Source organism: Daldinia childiae (genome assembly GCF_008694065.1).
Source record: "Daldinia childiae strain JS-1345 chromosome Unknown Scaffold9, whole genome shotgun sequence".
Lineage (NCBI taxonomy): Eukaryota > Fungi > Ascomycota > Sordariomycetes > Xylariales > Hypoxylaceae > Daldinia > Daldinia childiae.
The window spans coordinates 872575-887136 of NW_022984650.1; the positions used below are offsets into that span (position 1 = coordinate 872575).

Here is a 14562-nt window from a genome sequence, read left to right on the forward strand (position 1 = left end):
TCCAATTTCAAGCTAGAAACATACCTGGGTTAGGTACCTAACCTACCTATTTACAGGGTAGTAGCTCCAGTGCCTATGTACCTAGCCTAAAGCAAATTCAATTAACGTGAATTGACGGAGGAACTGACGGGGGGTCGCGTCCCATGTGCAACGTGTAAATTACAACATGAGGTATGCACGTATGTACATATGTTCAGGTACGAAGGTACTTGTTTACATGTACGTATAACTACATAGAAGTGATCTGCCCACGTGGAATCCATGTAACTTATAGTCTTATATGTATCTATAAGTTGCTTGGCTATGCGAATCAACTAGAGAAAAACAGTAACCTGAGTTGTTAGAGCTTATTATACTGATCAATTCGTCATACCTATTCGGCTTCAACCTTTTAGGCTCACTCTGCCACTCGGAAGGTTACCGTAAATTCATCTTGGCACTTCCTATAAACACGGATGACTCGGTCCTTATCTCTCCTAGGATCGCACAAGTCCTGCTGCTCACCCCTTTCTCCATTCTCTAGTAATATGCATAAGGTACCCTCAAAACCGAAAGGACATCGCTCGTCATTTTTTGCAGAAACGCCTTTCCAGAAACCATCATTATTACGCGACGGATGCCACTACCATAGCAGCAACATTCTCCTCCTCGCTGCGTACTATAATCTTGGTTGTTACTCCTGATTTCGACGAGTACGCCATCCTGACATTTGCCACCACCCTTCCGCCATTGACTGTCTTGCCTAGGAGCTTGAGTTGATGTGTGGTCTGGTTCACCGGTACATCTGTACCTTCTAATGGTTGTAGGGAGAGTGTCTTGATAAGTTGCTCCGTAGCATCTGGTATTTAACGTTAGCCGTAACGCCTTAAGAGGGTAATAATATAAGAATATAAGCACTTACCTGCGATACTGTTCACCCCAGACAGCTGCATCGTCTCTTCAGCCTCCTCGCCAGCCGCGCCCACCTGTTCCCATACGTGATTGAAGTTGCCTGCGAACGTCGGTATCACGTAATCGCTACCGGCAAGATCGAAGTCTGATACCTCGTACTCGTCGTCGTAGCCAGTATCTTCAGGCTCGTTGGTAGTAGGATCAATCTCCTTGCTCGTGAACTTGAGTATGTTGGAGAAGGTGGCAGTCGGCAGTGATCCTTCGCCATTCGCTTTCTTGAATGCTACGTAGATCTTTCCGGGCTCATCCGTGGGGAGTTTCTCAGCCTGGATAATGAATACTTCCTCCAGTTCTTCTTCGTCAGATGGCGTTGCCACCACTGATACGTTTTCGAGGACAGTAGCTGGAAGAGTGTTCTTAACCTCATATTGGAGCACAATGTGCTCCTTGAAGATGTGCTTGACGACTGATACGACGTACTCAGTTTCGGCCTCGGTCAACTCAACAACAGGAGACGATTTGAGGACACCGCCAAACTCTTTCATCTCTGGGATAGACAGAAGTTCTTGAGCGTACTTCTGCGCTGCGGCGGCTGCCGAAGCTTGCGCCTCCGCGCCAGTTGGCACCGCCTTTGTGGGTCCCGTCTTTGGCGGCTTTAGAGATGGGGTAGTGGCCGTAAGCTTCTTCGTGCGGTCCTCAGCATCTGCTTGTTCCCGGGTGACGACCGGGATCTGGCTGATATCGAACGGAGTCTCGAAGGCCGACTTATCGTCAGATGTTACATACATGACAAGCTGGTGTTCGAAGTATTGTAGTGAGAACATATTTTCTGTGCTCCTGATTAGTTTTTCGTATCGCTTGTTTGATATAACAATGGACTTACCGTTCTTGATGAAGCGTTCACCCAAATCGTCTTCCTCGTGCATTAATCTCAGGTTGAGCGCAGCACGGTCACGGACTTCATCATCCACGTCATCCAAGCACCTAGTCAATAGAACGTCGACGCTACGCTTGACTTCGGGGTCCTTCTGACCCACACCGAACTTGGCTAGAGCGGTTACGGCTGCCGCTCTCACAATGGCGTTCTCTAGAACGACACGGTTGTAGATGTACCGGATGTACTTGGTAGGTTGAGAAGTCCTGGGACCTTCCAAACCTAGCAAGTGGAGGATACGAACAGCCAATTTAGTAAACTCGCAGTCTTCGATAAATTCGCAGAGGTGGGCGAGAGCGTCTTCCTTGGAATCCGGCACGAACTTGATGAGATCGAACATGCTTTCCACCACCGCTCGCTTGAACTCGTAACCACCTTCGTCGCGTAGGATGCCGCTCAAAAAGAAAGCATACCAGCTTGCTTGCTCGGGAACTTGAGGCATAAGGTTCGAATGGCCTCGACGATAGTAATCTTGAATTCGTCCGTAATTTCTGACATGAATCCAGAGATTTGCTTCATTAACCTATCCACACTTGCTTCGTTGCCGGTCTTGAGGAGCGTAGTAATAGCGAACGTAGCAATTGATCGGTTGCTGTTCGAGATGAGCGCCTCGATATCTGGGTTGCAAACATTGACAGCCTGCGGCTTGAAGGAAGCAAAATTGTGTAGAATTCGGAGGGCAGCGAACTTGGTTACGGCACGAGGCGAAGAAAGGAATAGCTGCAGCACATGGACAGCTTGGGTGACTTCGGCGTCCGTAACATCTCTTATATCACAGATTGCCTTGGCTGCCTCGAAATTGACCATTTCGCTCTTATGCCTTAACCATCCATCTAATAGCTGCATCATAGGCTTCCTGAGGGATTGATCCTCCTCAGCCAATTGCGCAGCCAACCTGACCAGCATCACTATAGCGGCAGGGCTCTTGACAGCACCAGCGGCACCAAACTGCTGCACCATCTTGACCAAAGCCATCCTATCATGAGATCGTATCTGATATAGGAGGCCAATGGCGTGGTATTGGGTCATAGTTGAGTTGTTAACCGGGAGCGAAGCAGAGGAAGATGAAAAGCCAAGAGAGAAGCCACCCGAGGATTTGGTCGAGGCAGCAGCCTCCTGAGTTTCGGACTGCCATCGTCGAACGACATCCTTGGCGATCGGGAGGAGATGGTAGGAAGATACAAGGGCGGCGGAGGATACTGAAGGATTCTTGTCGACTATCGCAGTCTTCATTACACGCTCGATCGATTGGACAGTTGTCGCCTACAAGGCATCAGCAAGGGGAAATTAGGAAGCTAGTATTTTGTATTGGGCTCACGTCGATAATGCGACATAGGGCTCGTATGGCATTCGGTCTGTAGATTGCGTCTGTGCTACCACCAGTATCCTTCATTATGGTACTCGTAACCATAATAATATCTTCTGCCGAGTTGGCAATCTCCTTGATGACCAGATGAACCATTTGTCGCAAGCTGGCATCCTTGTTCTGGAATAGCTTCGAGATACCGAAGAATAGAGTGGTGGCTTCGTTCGTCGGGAATTTCTCGCCGGTATATAGGAGGAGGGCAATCTTTGTTAAGAGAATGCGACATCTTCGTGGTTGAATTGGCGAACTATTGAACAATCGAGCTTGGTACTATTTAGCTGTGTACCATATTACCATATAGCGGAGTGGACAACTAGGGGGGGGACTTAGATGTTGAATTGAATTAGATTTACCTTCTTGGAAAACTTGGGTGCGATCGACCTTGACCAGGCCGAGGTCGGCATCTTCATCTTTTTTGCCGTAGCTCATGGTGGGTGGTGAGACGGCTGTATTAAAGGTGAAGGTTGAAGATAATCGCGGTCTTTGGTGTATTGCTTTAATTCACACATAAATTCGGGCCAGCACATTTCCCTAAGTTTAAGCCTTTGAAAGGAGCGACGTTGCAACTGCTCCAAGTCAAGCCACATGGTCCGTGCATACAAGCCACATATTAGGTACGTACCTACGTTATAAGAGAGGCCCGGCATCACATGGAAGTCTATTCAATTTTTATTTACAGTGTTGAGTCTGATTGTTTTATACCTACCTACCTACTCTAACATCTCGTTAGTGTCCTCTAGGATTGCTCTGTATCAGCTTCATCACGTTATCTGCGTATCCTTCTGTACCGCCATATTTAGCTATAACCTCCTGGATATCTACCGCCGAGGACGAGCTCTTTTTTCTGCCGATCAAGCCAGTATTTCTTGTACTTGGTATTCTCAGCATCTCAGTTTCTACTTCCCAACCGCAGTCCTTCTCTATATTTTTTATCCATTCAACAAGTGACGAATATGCTGACGGTGATTTGTTTTGCGCTTTCGGAGCGGGAGCCCGAAATCTTGCGCCGGTAAGATCATGACTGCAACATGGTATCATGATAAATGGACAGTTTGATATAGTGGCAAGTATCGGCGTCCACGGTGTCAACTCATCCGCATGATTTGATATGATAAAAGTTCCTTCAGGAAATAAACCATCGTGTATAAGATTAGTACTATCTACATCGTAGATGACCTCACCATTCCCGTACCTCGTACTTGGATCATGGTCAATCACAGAGGGAAGCAGGACGTGCTGCCTGAGGCTCTCTTGATGCTCAGGCTCGTCACTAATCGTATCAGAATACTGTTCCCATGACTTGCGTTTTCGGGCGTCAAACCCCCATCCTGAGTATCCTTCCTTTCGTAGGATGTATACGAGAAGACCATTGCCACAGCCGATATCAACAAATCCAGGGAACGGGGAATCCTTATACATCTGAGCCCACAGTTCCATAAGAAATGCTGCAATGCTCAGGTCTTCAAACACGTGCTTGGATGGGTCTGTGACTTCGACCCAGGTTTGAATAAGCTGACGGGCATATTTTTGTTTTAGCCTAGTATACGTATTCTGAACAGAAATCTGGGGAATGATGGTGTCGTGATGAACTCGCTTAGTATACCCCTTTTTAGTTCCTTCGCCATGCTTATGGAGCACTGATAACAGGTTAAGAGCCGTGCCCACCAACTTTGGTGAACGGTCCTCATCGTCAAAGAAATGGTAATGGATAGACACAGAGCCCTCGTCATCAGCGCTCCATTCGTGGAGAAATGCTATGCCTTGCACTTTTGGATGATAGAATGGCATGTCATCAGGAGATGAGACGTGGGGTTTGTAAATAACCATAGACCTTTCTACATTCCCCGGCCCGCTACCATGGTAAATTAGGCATGTTTGATCTAGAGGCTGATCTCTTAGAGTATTTCTTGGAATAAGCTTCCGCACTAGAGCTTTATCAAGGTGCATGTCTTCGAAGTAGAGAATAGTCGGCCGTGTGACCGCGGAGTCAGTAGTCACATCTTGTTGACTTAGATCCTTCTCAACTAAGATATCGGCCCGGAATAGCCAACTGGAATTGATATTCGGATTGCGAATCAAATTCATCATGACTTTGAAAAAGATTTGCGACTCGAACTCACAGGTCTTCCGAAATAAAGGAGTCCATCTTGAACCAGCCGAATCTTTAATTAGACTCGGAGAACCATCGGGAAGCTCTTGCGCTTCGAATCCCATTGCGAAATTGAGATTGATATGACAGTTATGATGGGAGGCCTTTTTGAATATGTGTTATGTTACCTGCAGGGTCTTTGGAATCGGGTCATGGATAGGTCGATCGAAGGGACACAAGATGACATAAGTAGAGGCTGTCCACTCGAATTGGCCAACGATGAGACCGATGTTCACAGATGTTCTAGATGTCCTCCCTTTAAGGGAGGCCACATGCAGATGCGCAGGGGGGTCAGCTGCTAAGAAGGGTAGGTATCCTCGTGAATATGTAGGTCCGCATATGAGTATGAAGATTGGGGATAAAATGGTTCAGGCGATGTAGATAGTGGATATAGCGAATAATGAATAGGTAGTGAATAGATATTAGGTACCTGAGTAGAGTCGTTGTTGTCCGCCACCTATCACATCGACAATGTTCATGATTTTCGAATGAAACTGAAATATTAATGGACAATTTTGTCTTAGTCTGGATTCCTGTTGTGGCACATGTCCGACATTGGCGGTATCGATTGTGTGGCAGCTGTACGGCATGTGCTTGCTGCATTCTTCCGGCATTTGCAACTTCCCGGTGACCGCAAATATTGGAAATTGAAAATTGGAAATTGTCCACTGAGAGGTCATTAAGCGGGGGAAGAGAAGTACTTAGTTACTTTCGCTCACTCCGTGAATTTTAAAGCTTTTGCTGGTTAGTTCCCCCATAATTGCCAAGTTCCAAGGCTGTCTGAGTCTGATAAGGCCGCTATGTATTTTCCATGGGTGGCACGAATCTTCTACCCTTACGCAAGGACAGGAGGTTCGACCGCCCCCCAGCCGTGGCTACCCTGCTACCAGCCTTTCAGGTGCAGGGGAGGACCCACCCACCCCTTGCCGATTCGCTAGTGGCCCGCTAAATCGATGTTGCCCCTCCATTCACTGCCTCTTGCTAGTTGCGGCCTTTCTCTTCCTCCCTCTTCTTCTACAAATTGATCCTTAGCCACCCATCAAGAACAAAACAACAACGTCAACATTTACACCATCTCTTAATCTCACCAAACGTAATCAAGAATTGCATCGTTTGGCTCCCCCGCCAACCACATACAGAATACTACTTCTTAAGATATCTACAGTTTAGCGAGGCCACTAGTACAGTTGTCTGTCGCTTCACCGAGTTCATCTCCACAAACCCTTTTCCCCAAGTTACCCCGTAAACTCGAGTTTATGTCAATCGAAAACCTCAAGACCTATGGTACGTGTAGTTTATTCTTTATCGTGGGATGGTAATAGGGGAACAGAGAGAACCATTGATGTCTTCCATAGACATCCATGTTACTGCTTCTTTTGTTGCCCTTGCTATCTAACTCAATGATTCTCGTTGATACATCTCCCTTTCGCGTCATAAGCTAACCAATATTCAAATAGACCCCTTCGCCGAAGCCGATGAGGATACAGGTGAATCCAAGCAGTCACAAAACTATATCCATATCCGCATTCAACGTATGTTCACACATTATGCCTCCGATATACCTACCTCACGTGTGGTAGTCAACTCGCGCCGCATTGTTCCATCCCTCGTTTCCACCTTGGAATATGCGACGTAAAACTTGGTATGCTAACTAATATCTTATTATAGAGCGGAATGGACGTAAAACCTTGACCACTGTGCAAGGTCTTCCGAAGAAATTCGACCAGAAGAAAATCCTGAAGGTCATCAAGAAGAAATTCGGTATGTTGGAGTAACGCCCCGCTTTTTCGTGTAGCCCCTTTAATGTTTGTTTGTTTGTTCATCATACTGATTGCGCTTTCGTGTTAGCTTGCAATGGCACCATCGTGAACGACACCGAGATGGGCGAGGTCATCCAGTTGCAGGGTGACCAGCGCAAGGATGTACAGGAGTTCCTCGTTGACAAGAAAGAGGGTCTAGAGCTTGATCCGAAGACCATTAAGGTCCACGGTTTCTAAGCTGGTCATGTCCACCAACCTTCCGTAACGCCCAACTATCGGTCGCGAGTTGCGAAATTAGATGGTCAGCCTTATATAGGTCAAAACCCCTGGCCGTTATGCGGTGGCCTTGATAGCTATCCGCTAATCGTGCCGAGGGCTGCACTACTGGTCGAGGCGTTTACGGAATGGTTAGGACATGATACCCCTTGTTGACTTCAAAGAGGCTCCTGGCTTTTGGTATTGCTAGGGCTAGGCTGAGGCCAGTCCGAGGAACGTATTATTCGATACTTTTATGGAGGCGTGGTATTGCGGATGGCCTGGACTTGCAGGACACTCTCGTTCCCGGTTCTGTGATAATGTTATTATCTATCAATCAGAACTATCTCCAGAACATGCTGTTTATAATATCCGATGTGACATGTCTGTGTTAAAACCCGAAATCGCAAATTTACCAGCTAAGCTGGTTAGTATTCATGTATTCTCCCATATGCTACTAAAGCCATTGATTTAATTGGGAAGTGTACAAGGATGTTTTATATGATATGAACTCAGGCGGTTTACTATATTCTGGAAACTTTTTAGAAGACGCAGGTACTTTATTTTCGTGAAGATAGTTATCATCATGTTGCTTTTTAGTGGATTCCTACGGATCAAACAGTCTAAATCTTTCTCAAATTTTATCTTAGGTGCTCAATTGTGTCCGAATTATTTGCTACTCAACTTTTGAATTATATCACCATTCCAATATTTTAAAGTGAATTATTTGCTCATTAAAAAGAAAGCCAGGAAACACCAATGAAAATGAAGGAGAACCTGCCCCTCCCAACGCCGCCTCCCACCTTCGCCCGGAGGAAGATCCGGATCCTAGAGCAGTTAGCCCGCCCGGATGATGAGTACACGGATGCTTCGCCAAAGGGATCTGTGGACGCGGGGATTCGCGAGTTGATTGGTGAAGTTAATGGGACGGATGGGTTTGTTACGACGAGTAGTTGTGGGGGAGAGTGAGCGTATTTCTGGAGGGGAGCAAGAAGGCTGTTGCTGAGGAGGATGGGGGAGAAGGAGATGGTGTCGATGATGCTGAGAAAACCGAGGTTAGGAAACTTGCGGGTATAGGCGGGAAGGGAGGTGGGGGTGCGTGGTTATTTGTCTCGCATGATCCGGTTCCGTTGGGACAGGGCAAAGGGGAAGATGTGGAGGAGATGTTGGGGTTGAGGAGTAGTCCTGAGGAGGGAGATGAGGCTGGGGAAATACTGGCGGATGATTCTGTTCGGGATGTCGCTGCTGCGAGGCTTGTTCACTTCAAGTTCGAGCCTATGGTAAGTGTACCTATTCCCAATCTCCCTTCCAGCCCAAGGATCCACTATGTACACCGCTGCTATGACGGTTTATACGTGGATATGCATTCATTACTGGGGCAGTGGAACACAACAACCTGATATGACGATTTTAGATTCTCCACGTCTTGACCGCTTCGCCGGAGCACGCCCAGCTACTCCTCCGGTGTGGTCTACAGGCCGGGTTCAGGGAGAGCGGTGCCGTGAGTCTGACCCCGGCTGCCGGGCGGGGAACAGTATGCAACCCCCATAGTTGCCATCCGGTCTATGGGTCTCACGTTCGAGTCCCTGATCGGATACCAGTCCGAAGGCACCGATAAGTTACACCGTGCCGTGTCGCCGGCTTATCTACGGACGCTTATCCGTATAGCTAACGAGCGGTTCATCGAGAATACGAAGAGGATCAATAGGTTCCGGACGGCTCTTGCGGAGGCGACTAAGCCGGTGGGCGAGAGCGGGTGGGAAGACGCGCAGGTCCGGGGAGAGAAAGAAAGCGGAGGGTCTGAGGAGGAGAGAAGAGCTACGGAAGCAAAAACATGATAGTGATGCCGCGGTCGTAGAAGACTCGACTTTAGATGCCTCCTTAAATACAGGTTTCACATGAATAATAACACTCGGCATACAGCACGGAATTGCAAGAACTTAATTGTCATCCATCTTTCTATACAGCTCTGTTTTCCCTTGAGCGCTTCCTAAAATGCCATGCTATAAGTGTTGAGTATTGTTACAACAGAGTATCTATCGTAGGTATTAGGGGAGAAGGGGAAAGGGGAGGGCGGGGTGACATCGTCCGAAGAGGCGATTTATTCATCTATCTCTTTTACTCTCTTTTTCTTCTTCTTCTTCTACTCTGTAAGCTGTAGAAAGTCTGTCATCCCCCGCCCTATTTATGAAACGACCTTATCTACCCACCCCTTCTCCAGCCTCCGGACCTCCTCCTTAAAAGCCTCTACTTCGCGCCAGCAATCCAGCGGACGGCGGTCGTTCTCGAGCAGGCAGCGCACGACGTTGCCGCGGGCCTGCTCTACGGTATCCGGCAGCGGGCGCAGCTGCTTGCGCTTGTCTAGGCGCGCCCGTAGCGCCTCGACTTCTTTTGACACGGCCTGCCGGTTGAGCTGCTTGTCGTCCTCGCTGGCCCCGCTGTCCGCGAGCTCCGCGATCTTGTCTTGCGCCGCTTTGAGGGCCGCTGTCTCCTGCGCCTCGAGCTTCTTGAGTTCCGAGGCTACGCGCGCTTGGACGGCTAGCTCTAGGGTCTGCGCGCGCGTGGTATCGGTCTGGTGGGTTTGGACGAGTGGTTAGTATATGGCCTTGAGATGTTGGGTCTTGGTGGGGGAGCGGAAGTTGAGGGGGAGGTAGAAGGGTGGGCGGGTGCTCACTTCGCTACTCGACTGGAGGGTTTCGACGACATCGTGAGAGATTCCTATAGGCGAGGATCTAAGAGAAACCAAGAATATTAAGTTAGTCGAGAGATGCTAAGACGATGATGTATGATATAACTTGAGACAAGAGAATATATTCGGAATAATTATTCGTAATGATTTAGAACTTACGCCTTCCAGACATGTGAGGATTGGCTCGCCTCAGGCTTAGACGAGCTCGAACCCATGATTGTCGGCTTGGTCAGTGGGCTGGGCTGGACAGGTAAGAGTTGCTCTGAATCTGCCTTTCTGCTACTTGTAGGAAATAAATCCCGAGCTCTGATGATGCTGCTGCCGAAAAATGTCTACGGTGCGAATTGAGAGATTTGCAGATAGAATATGATAATTGATACTGTGAAGCCACCACCTTGGATTATTTAGCACGTGATATTTGCATAAATAAACAATATGCATAACATCTGTCTAGCTTTATACATTCCCCTTTTTCTAACACATATTGAACACGCATCAGATTCAAAGAAGTGAATATTCTGAATCACTTTGTTAGATCATAGAACATGTCTTACATGTGTGCTACGGTTTATCCTAAATTAAATCGGAAGCTACATGCAGTACTTTCCAATAAACACTCTGCAACTTCAGTTGGCCCTCGGCTTGACTCCGACCTGGAAGCCCACAGGTCTCAAGTTAAACCAACCGTCTTGTTCCAACAAGTAACTAGGATCAACGCTCTCAAAATCAATCTCCTTATTAGTTTTGCCAGCACGACCATACTGAACTGCCAAGCCCAGTGCTTCCCGATACACTCTCTCTTCCCGTTTCCAAACCACTTCTTAACTCCGGGAAGATCATCAAACGCCTTACCTATCATCCGCTCAGGCCTGAATGCAAGAGGTTTATCGAATACAGTCGGGTCTCTGTTGACTCCTGCCAAGACAATGATCATGGCCTGATTATGTGCGACTTGGTACTTGCCGCCGGCTAGCTGCACGGGGGCCTTGCTATCACTGGTATAGGTTCAATGTTGAATCCCGGCGCGGCGAATGAGAGTCTAAGTGATTCGCGCATGATTCCCTCGATGTATTTGAGCTGTGCCAGGTGCTCGAATTGAAACTCGCCGTCACCGATGATGGAATCTAGTTCCTGGCGCGCATCGGTCACAACTTGCGGGTTCTTTAGGAGGAAGTATATCGCAGTGCTAATCATTCCTGGCGCCGTACTGCTGCCGATCGGCATGGAGACCATCTCGTCGATGGCTTGTGAGTCCGTCAGAGATATGCCCGTCTCCGGATCCTTGGCGCTCATTAGTATCGCAAGGAGATCCTGCCGATTTGTCGGATTTGCCTTTCGGTAGTCTACTAGTTCTTGCGCGTATGTTCGCATATTATTCGTGGCTTTGGTGAACTTACTACCGTAGAGTAGCCAGTTCATTAACTTGGGACGATTAGGTCGCTTCATCGCTTCAGACGTTGAGTCTTCCATCCCTTTTATCATCGGATGCTCGGGCCCGGAGAGACAGTTCAACTTCTTCCCAAAGAGAGTCAATGTCGTCACCTCGAGGTTCAATCTATTCAATTCGCCGATGGCAGATACCTTGTTGTCGATACCGAGCCCTTTCCACTTTGTGATAAGCTCCGTGGTAGTGTCTCGCATCTCAATGAAATGTTCTGCGATTGATTGCGGACTGAGCTTCGGGGCGATGATGCGGTGTGCGATGCCCCAACTCGCCTCATTATCAAAGGCCGTGAATAGAGCATCGTGCACGGCGTACCGTATCTCGACTATCGGACCGCCGACATACTTGCGGAAGCGTTTCTCATCGCACAACTCCTCCGCAATGGCCGCGCCAGCTACGAAGACGACAGTATGGCCTAACTTTGATCTGGAATATTTCTCCGTATTTCTCTGCTAGCTCTCTTAGCGAATCCCACGTATTACTTGGATCGATATCGAAGATGTTGCCTAGGAGGGGCACACCCGGTGGCTGTGGGATAGGGTCTGACATGATGTCTATTGCTTAACTAGAGGGAAGAATAGAGCAAGGAAATGAGCTATCTGCTACAGCCTATTAATAATACAAGAACCGATGGCGCACGAATATCCAGGTCACACCGCAACTGTATATACGCCTTTTACGTCACGGGCGTCCTGTACGGTATCGTATCTTCTCTCTTCTCCCGACAACTCATCGCGCAGCGGTTATGTTGAGTAACGACTCACAGTACTACTATTAATTTCAGGACCAACATGGTAAGCATATTTCAATAGAGATATCAATGCTCCTCTCATTCCCTTTTCATTTGACTTCATATATGATTCGGAAAGTTCGAGCTCTGTATCATCGTCAATCTTACTATGAGAGCTAGATATGCTTTTCCAATTTTCTTTTTTTTCTTATTAACTGCGGGGAATACTAACTTGCAAAGAAAACTATCGTTGTGGCTTATGCAATATTGTCGATCGCGAAGGGAAACTCGTACACTATCGGACAAAGCTGCAGGCGCATGCATTAATTATGTTACCATAATTAAAATGACATTGAGAACCCCTATCATAGGTGGGCTATTCTAATTAATAGAAGTGGTTGGTCTCCAAGGTATTCCGAGCGCGTTAGCTGCATCTCAATAGGGATTTCAGCTGGTGACTATTATCAAGCGACTTTGGTATGAAACTTCAGATAAAAGTTACTAGATTAATATTAAAGTAGAAAATGGCTCTCCTAGTGTCTTGCTATACCAGTAAACATAAGCTTAGGTACTGGCTCTTTGCGTAGAACGGTAGGCCCCAACGCCTAAAGCTGAAGCATCTACTCGTTGTGTTTATAAGTTTGTATACCTAATGTAGCAATCCTTTAACATTGGATTATACTAAGATTATATGGGTAGGGGTAGATGATAGATCTACTCGGATTGGGTATATAGGAGGCGCACAACGTCCTCAAGAGAGAATAGAAGGGCAGGCGTTGATAATTTAATTCAAGTATCATGGCAGTCACTATATCTATGGCACCAATCGGGGTATCAATCTCTCATATTCTTTGCTCAGTAGGATTTGAAGCTATTCGTATCACTTCTAGTTGGAGATCTCGCATCTCATATGAATCATGTGAACAAGATTAACATTATCGTACTTGAAAAATAAAATATGCGAGTTTTATCTTCAACATAATGCACTTCTCGATTGAAAATAGCTGATTATGACCGAATGAAGAATCTAGTACCCAGTCTCATAAATAGGGGGGGGTACGTATCCACTTTTAACTCCTAGGGAGTGAAAGAGAGTACAAAGGGGAATCTACCTAGGTACCTAGTTATTATATACACAATATAAACTACTTGAATTGTTAATGTAGGAACACTTATGATATGGTTAAGTAAGCATTGACTTCCTACTCAGTAATTCTTAGAAACCTTAGAGTTAGTATTATTTCAAGCCCTCACGTAAGTCTCTTGAGATAGCTTCAGCGGTTCTCCAAAACTCACAACTAGACTATAAGCTGCATTTGAGTCTCAAAGAAAGGATGGTATCTCTAAGCAACTGATTTAAGATCTGGGCTCAATATGATCATCTCAAGCCAAAACATCCACGCTCGGGATTAATCGGCTGGAGGTAGGGTCGGAAACCTGGACCCCCCCTATTGACGTCTCACCAATCATGATAAGTGGCTAGTACTCCTAGTTAGAAATATTGCCGATAAACCAATCAACAGATAGGAGCTTATTAAGAACGACTTGTAAAGCTTAGGAAGCTCTTTCGGTTTGGAAAGATGTAAGATGGAAGAAACTTGCCCTAGCATATCATGGACATCAGATTCCGTTCGTACTCTGGGAAAGGAATTAACAATAATATAGGGGCCTCACAGTAGTTATTCACCAGAAGTTATTATAAATCCGCCCGATACTGATTATTCTACCCGTCCATCTCGGTAGCAAAGATTTGCCTATTCCGAGAATTACTTGATTAGGTAAGTGTATGCAATGTTGATTGGCTGGGGAAGATAGTTACTAAATAGGGATATAGCTATAGATTTTGGTATTTCGAAGGATTCTGGTGTGGAATACTGCAGTTTAGTGTAACGGACAAGGCCTATAGTATAGCTCTATAGTTGCCGACAACCCCGCCTTTAGGAAGTATTTACTTGTTTGTATCCTTGAGTAGATCTTGTGACTTACGTATGGGTTAATACTCGATGGCCCAATCTGTATCCTTTAAGGCTTTCCCTGCTGGTTTCTCCCCCCTTCTGCTAGCCTCACTCTTTAAATGTCTCCAATTTTATCCCCAATCGATGCCGCTAATTAGGAGATATAGTGACCCAAGATCGATGAAGTGCGACATGCAGTAGTATTTCGAATTTAGTTACGGATATAATGGGCGAATTATGGCATGGCGGCTTCCAAAGGGAACGTACCGCTCGTTCTGAATGGTGACTTGTATACTTGATAAAGGGGAGCCAATCATTAGAGTTCTGTAACCATACTGAAGGTATGCTGTCATCACCACAACATACTTTACTACTCAAACCCTGTTCGA

General features: G+C 46.7%; 6 protein-coding genes across 6 annotated transcripts; 2 read left to right on the plus strand and 4 right to left on the minus strand.

Moving 5' to 3' along the window:
* Nucleotides 1-605: 605 nt before the first annotated feature.
* Nucleotides 606-3620, minus strand: GL218_07467 (putative coatomer subunit gamma; the record flags this gene model as incomplete). The annotated part of the gene is made up of 6 exons (XM_033584222.1): nucleotides 606-838; nucleotides 902-1720; nucleotides 1775-2296; nucleotides 2359-3088; nucleotides 3144-3454; nucleotides 3545-3620. 6 exons carry the CDS (start codon nucleotides 3618-3620, stop codon nucleotides 606-608), a joined length of 2691 nt encoding a protein of 896 aa, XP_033432526.1.
* Nucleotides 3621-3917: 297 nt separating this feature from the next.
* GL218_07468 (tRNA (uracil-O(2)-)-methyltransferase) lies at nucleotides 3918-5405 on the minus strand (the record flags this gene model as incomplete). The annotated part of the gene is made up of 1 exon (XM_033584223.1): nucleotides 3918-5405. The coding sequence occupies one exon, from the start codon at nucleotides 5403-5405 to the stop codon at nucleotides 3918-3920; it is 1488 nt and encodes a 495-aa protein (XP_033432535.1).
* Nucleotides 5406-6596: 1191 nt separating this feature from the next.
* On the plus strand, nucleotides 6597-7337 carry GL218_07469 (Eukaryotic translation initiation factor eIF-1; the record flags this gene model as incomplete). Its single annotated transcript, XM_033584224.1, has 4 exons — nucleotides 6597-6624; nucleotides 6798-6872; nucleotides 7009-7101; nucleotides 7189-7337. 4 exons carry the CDS (start codon nucleotides 6597-6599, stop codon nucleotides 7335-7337), a joined length of 345 nt encoding a protein of 114 aa, XP_033432534.1.
* Nucleotides 7338-8120: 783 nt separating this feature from the next.
* On the plus strand, nucleotides 8121-9193 carry GL218_07470 (tRNA wybutosine-synthesizing protein 3 like protein; the record flags this gene model as incomplete). The annotated part of the gene is made up of 4 exons (XM_033584225.1): nucleotides 8121-8290; nucleotides 8344-8635; nucleotides 8770-8889; nucleotides 8957-9193. 4 exons carry the CDS (start codon nucleotides 8121-8123, stop codon nucleotides 9191-9193), a joined length of 819 nt encoding a protein of 272 aa, XP_033432778.1.
* Nucleotides 9194-9540: 347 nt separating this feature from the next.
* GL218_07471 (MICOS complex subunit mic19) lies at nucleotides 9541-10259 on the minus strand (the record flags this gene model as incomplete). The annotated part of the gene is made up of 3 exons (XM_033584226.1): nucleotides 9541-9927; nucleotides 10030-10087; nucleotides 10204-10259. The coding sequence occupies 3 exons, from the start codon at nucleotides 10257-10259 to the stop codon at nucleotides 9541-9543; spliced, it is 501 nt and encodes a 166-aa protein (XP_033432779.1).
* Nucleotides 10260-11013: 754 nt separating this feature from the next.
* On the minus strand, nucleotides 11014-12037 carry GL218_07472 (uncharacterized protein; the record flags this gene model as incomplete). Its single annotated transcript, XM_033584227.1, has 2 exons — nucleotides 11014-11882; nucleotides 11971-12037. 2 exons carry the CDS (start codon nucleotides 12035-12037, stop codon nucleotides 11014-11016), a joined length of 936 nt encoding a protein of 311 aa, XP_033432780.1.
* Nucleotides 12038-14562: the final 2525 nt, after the last annotated feature.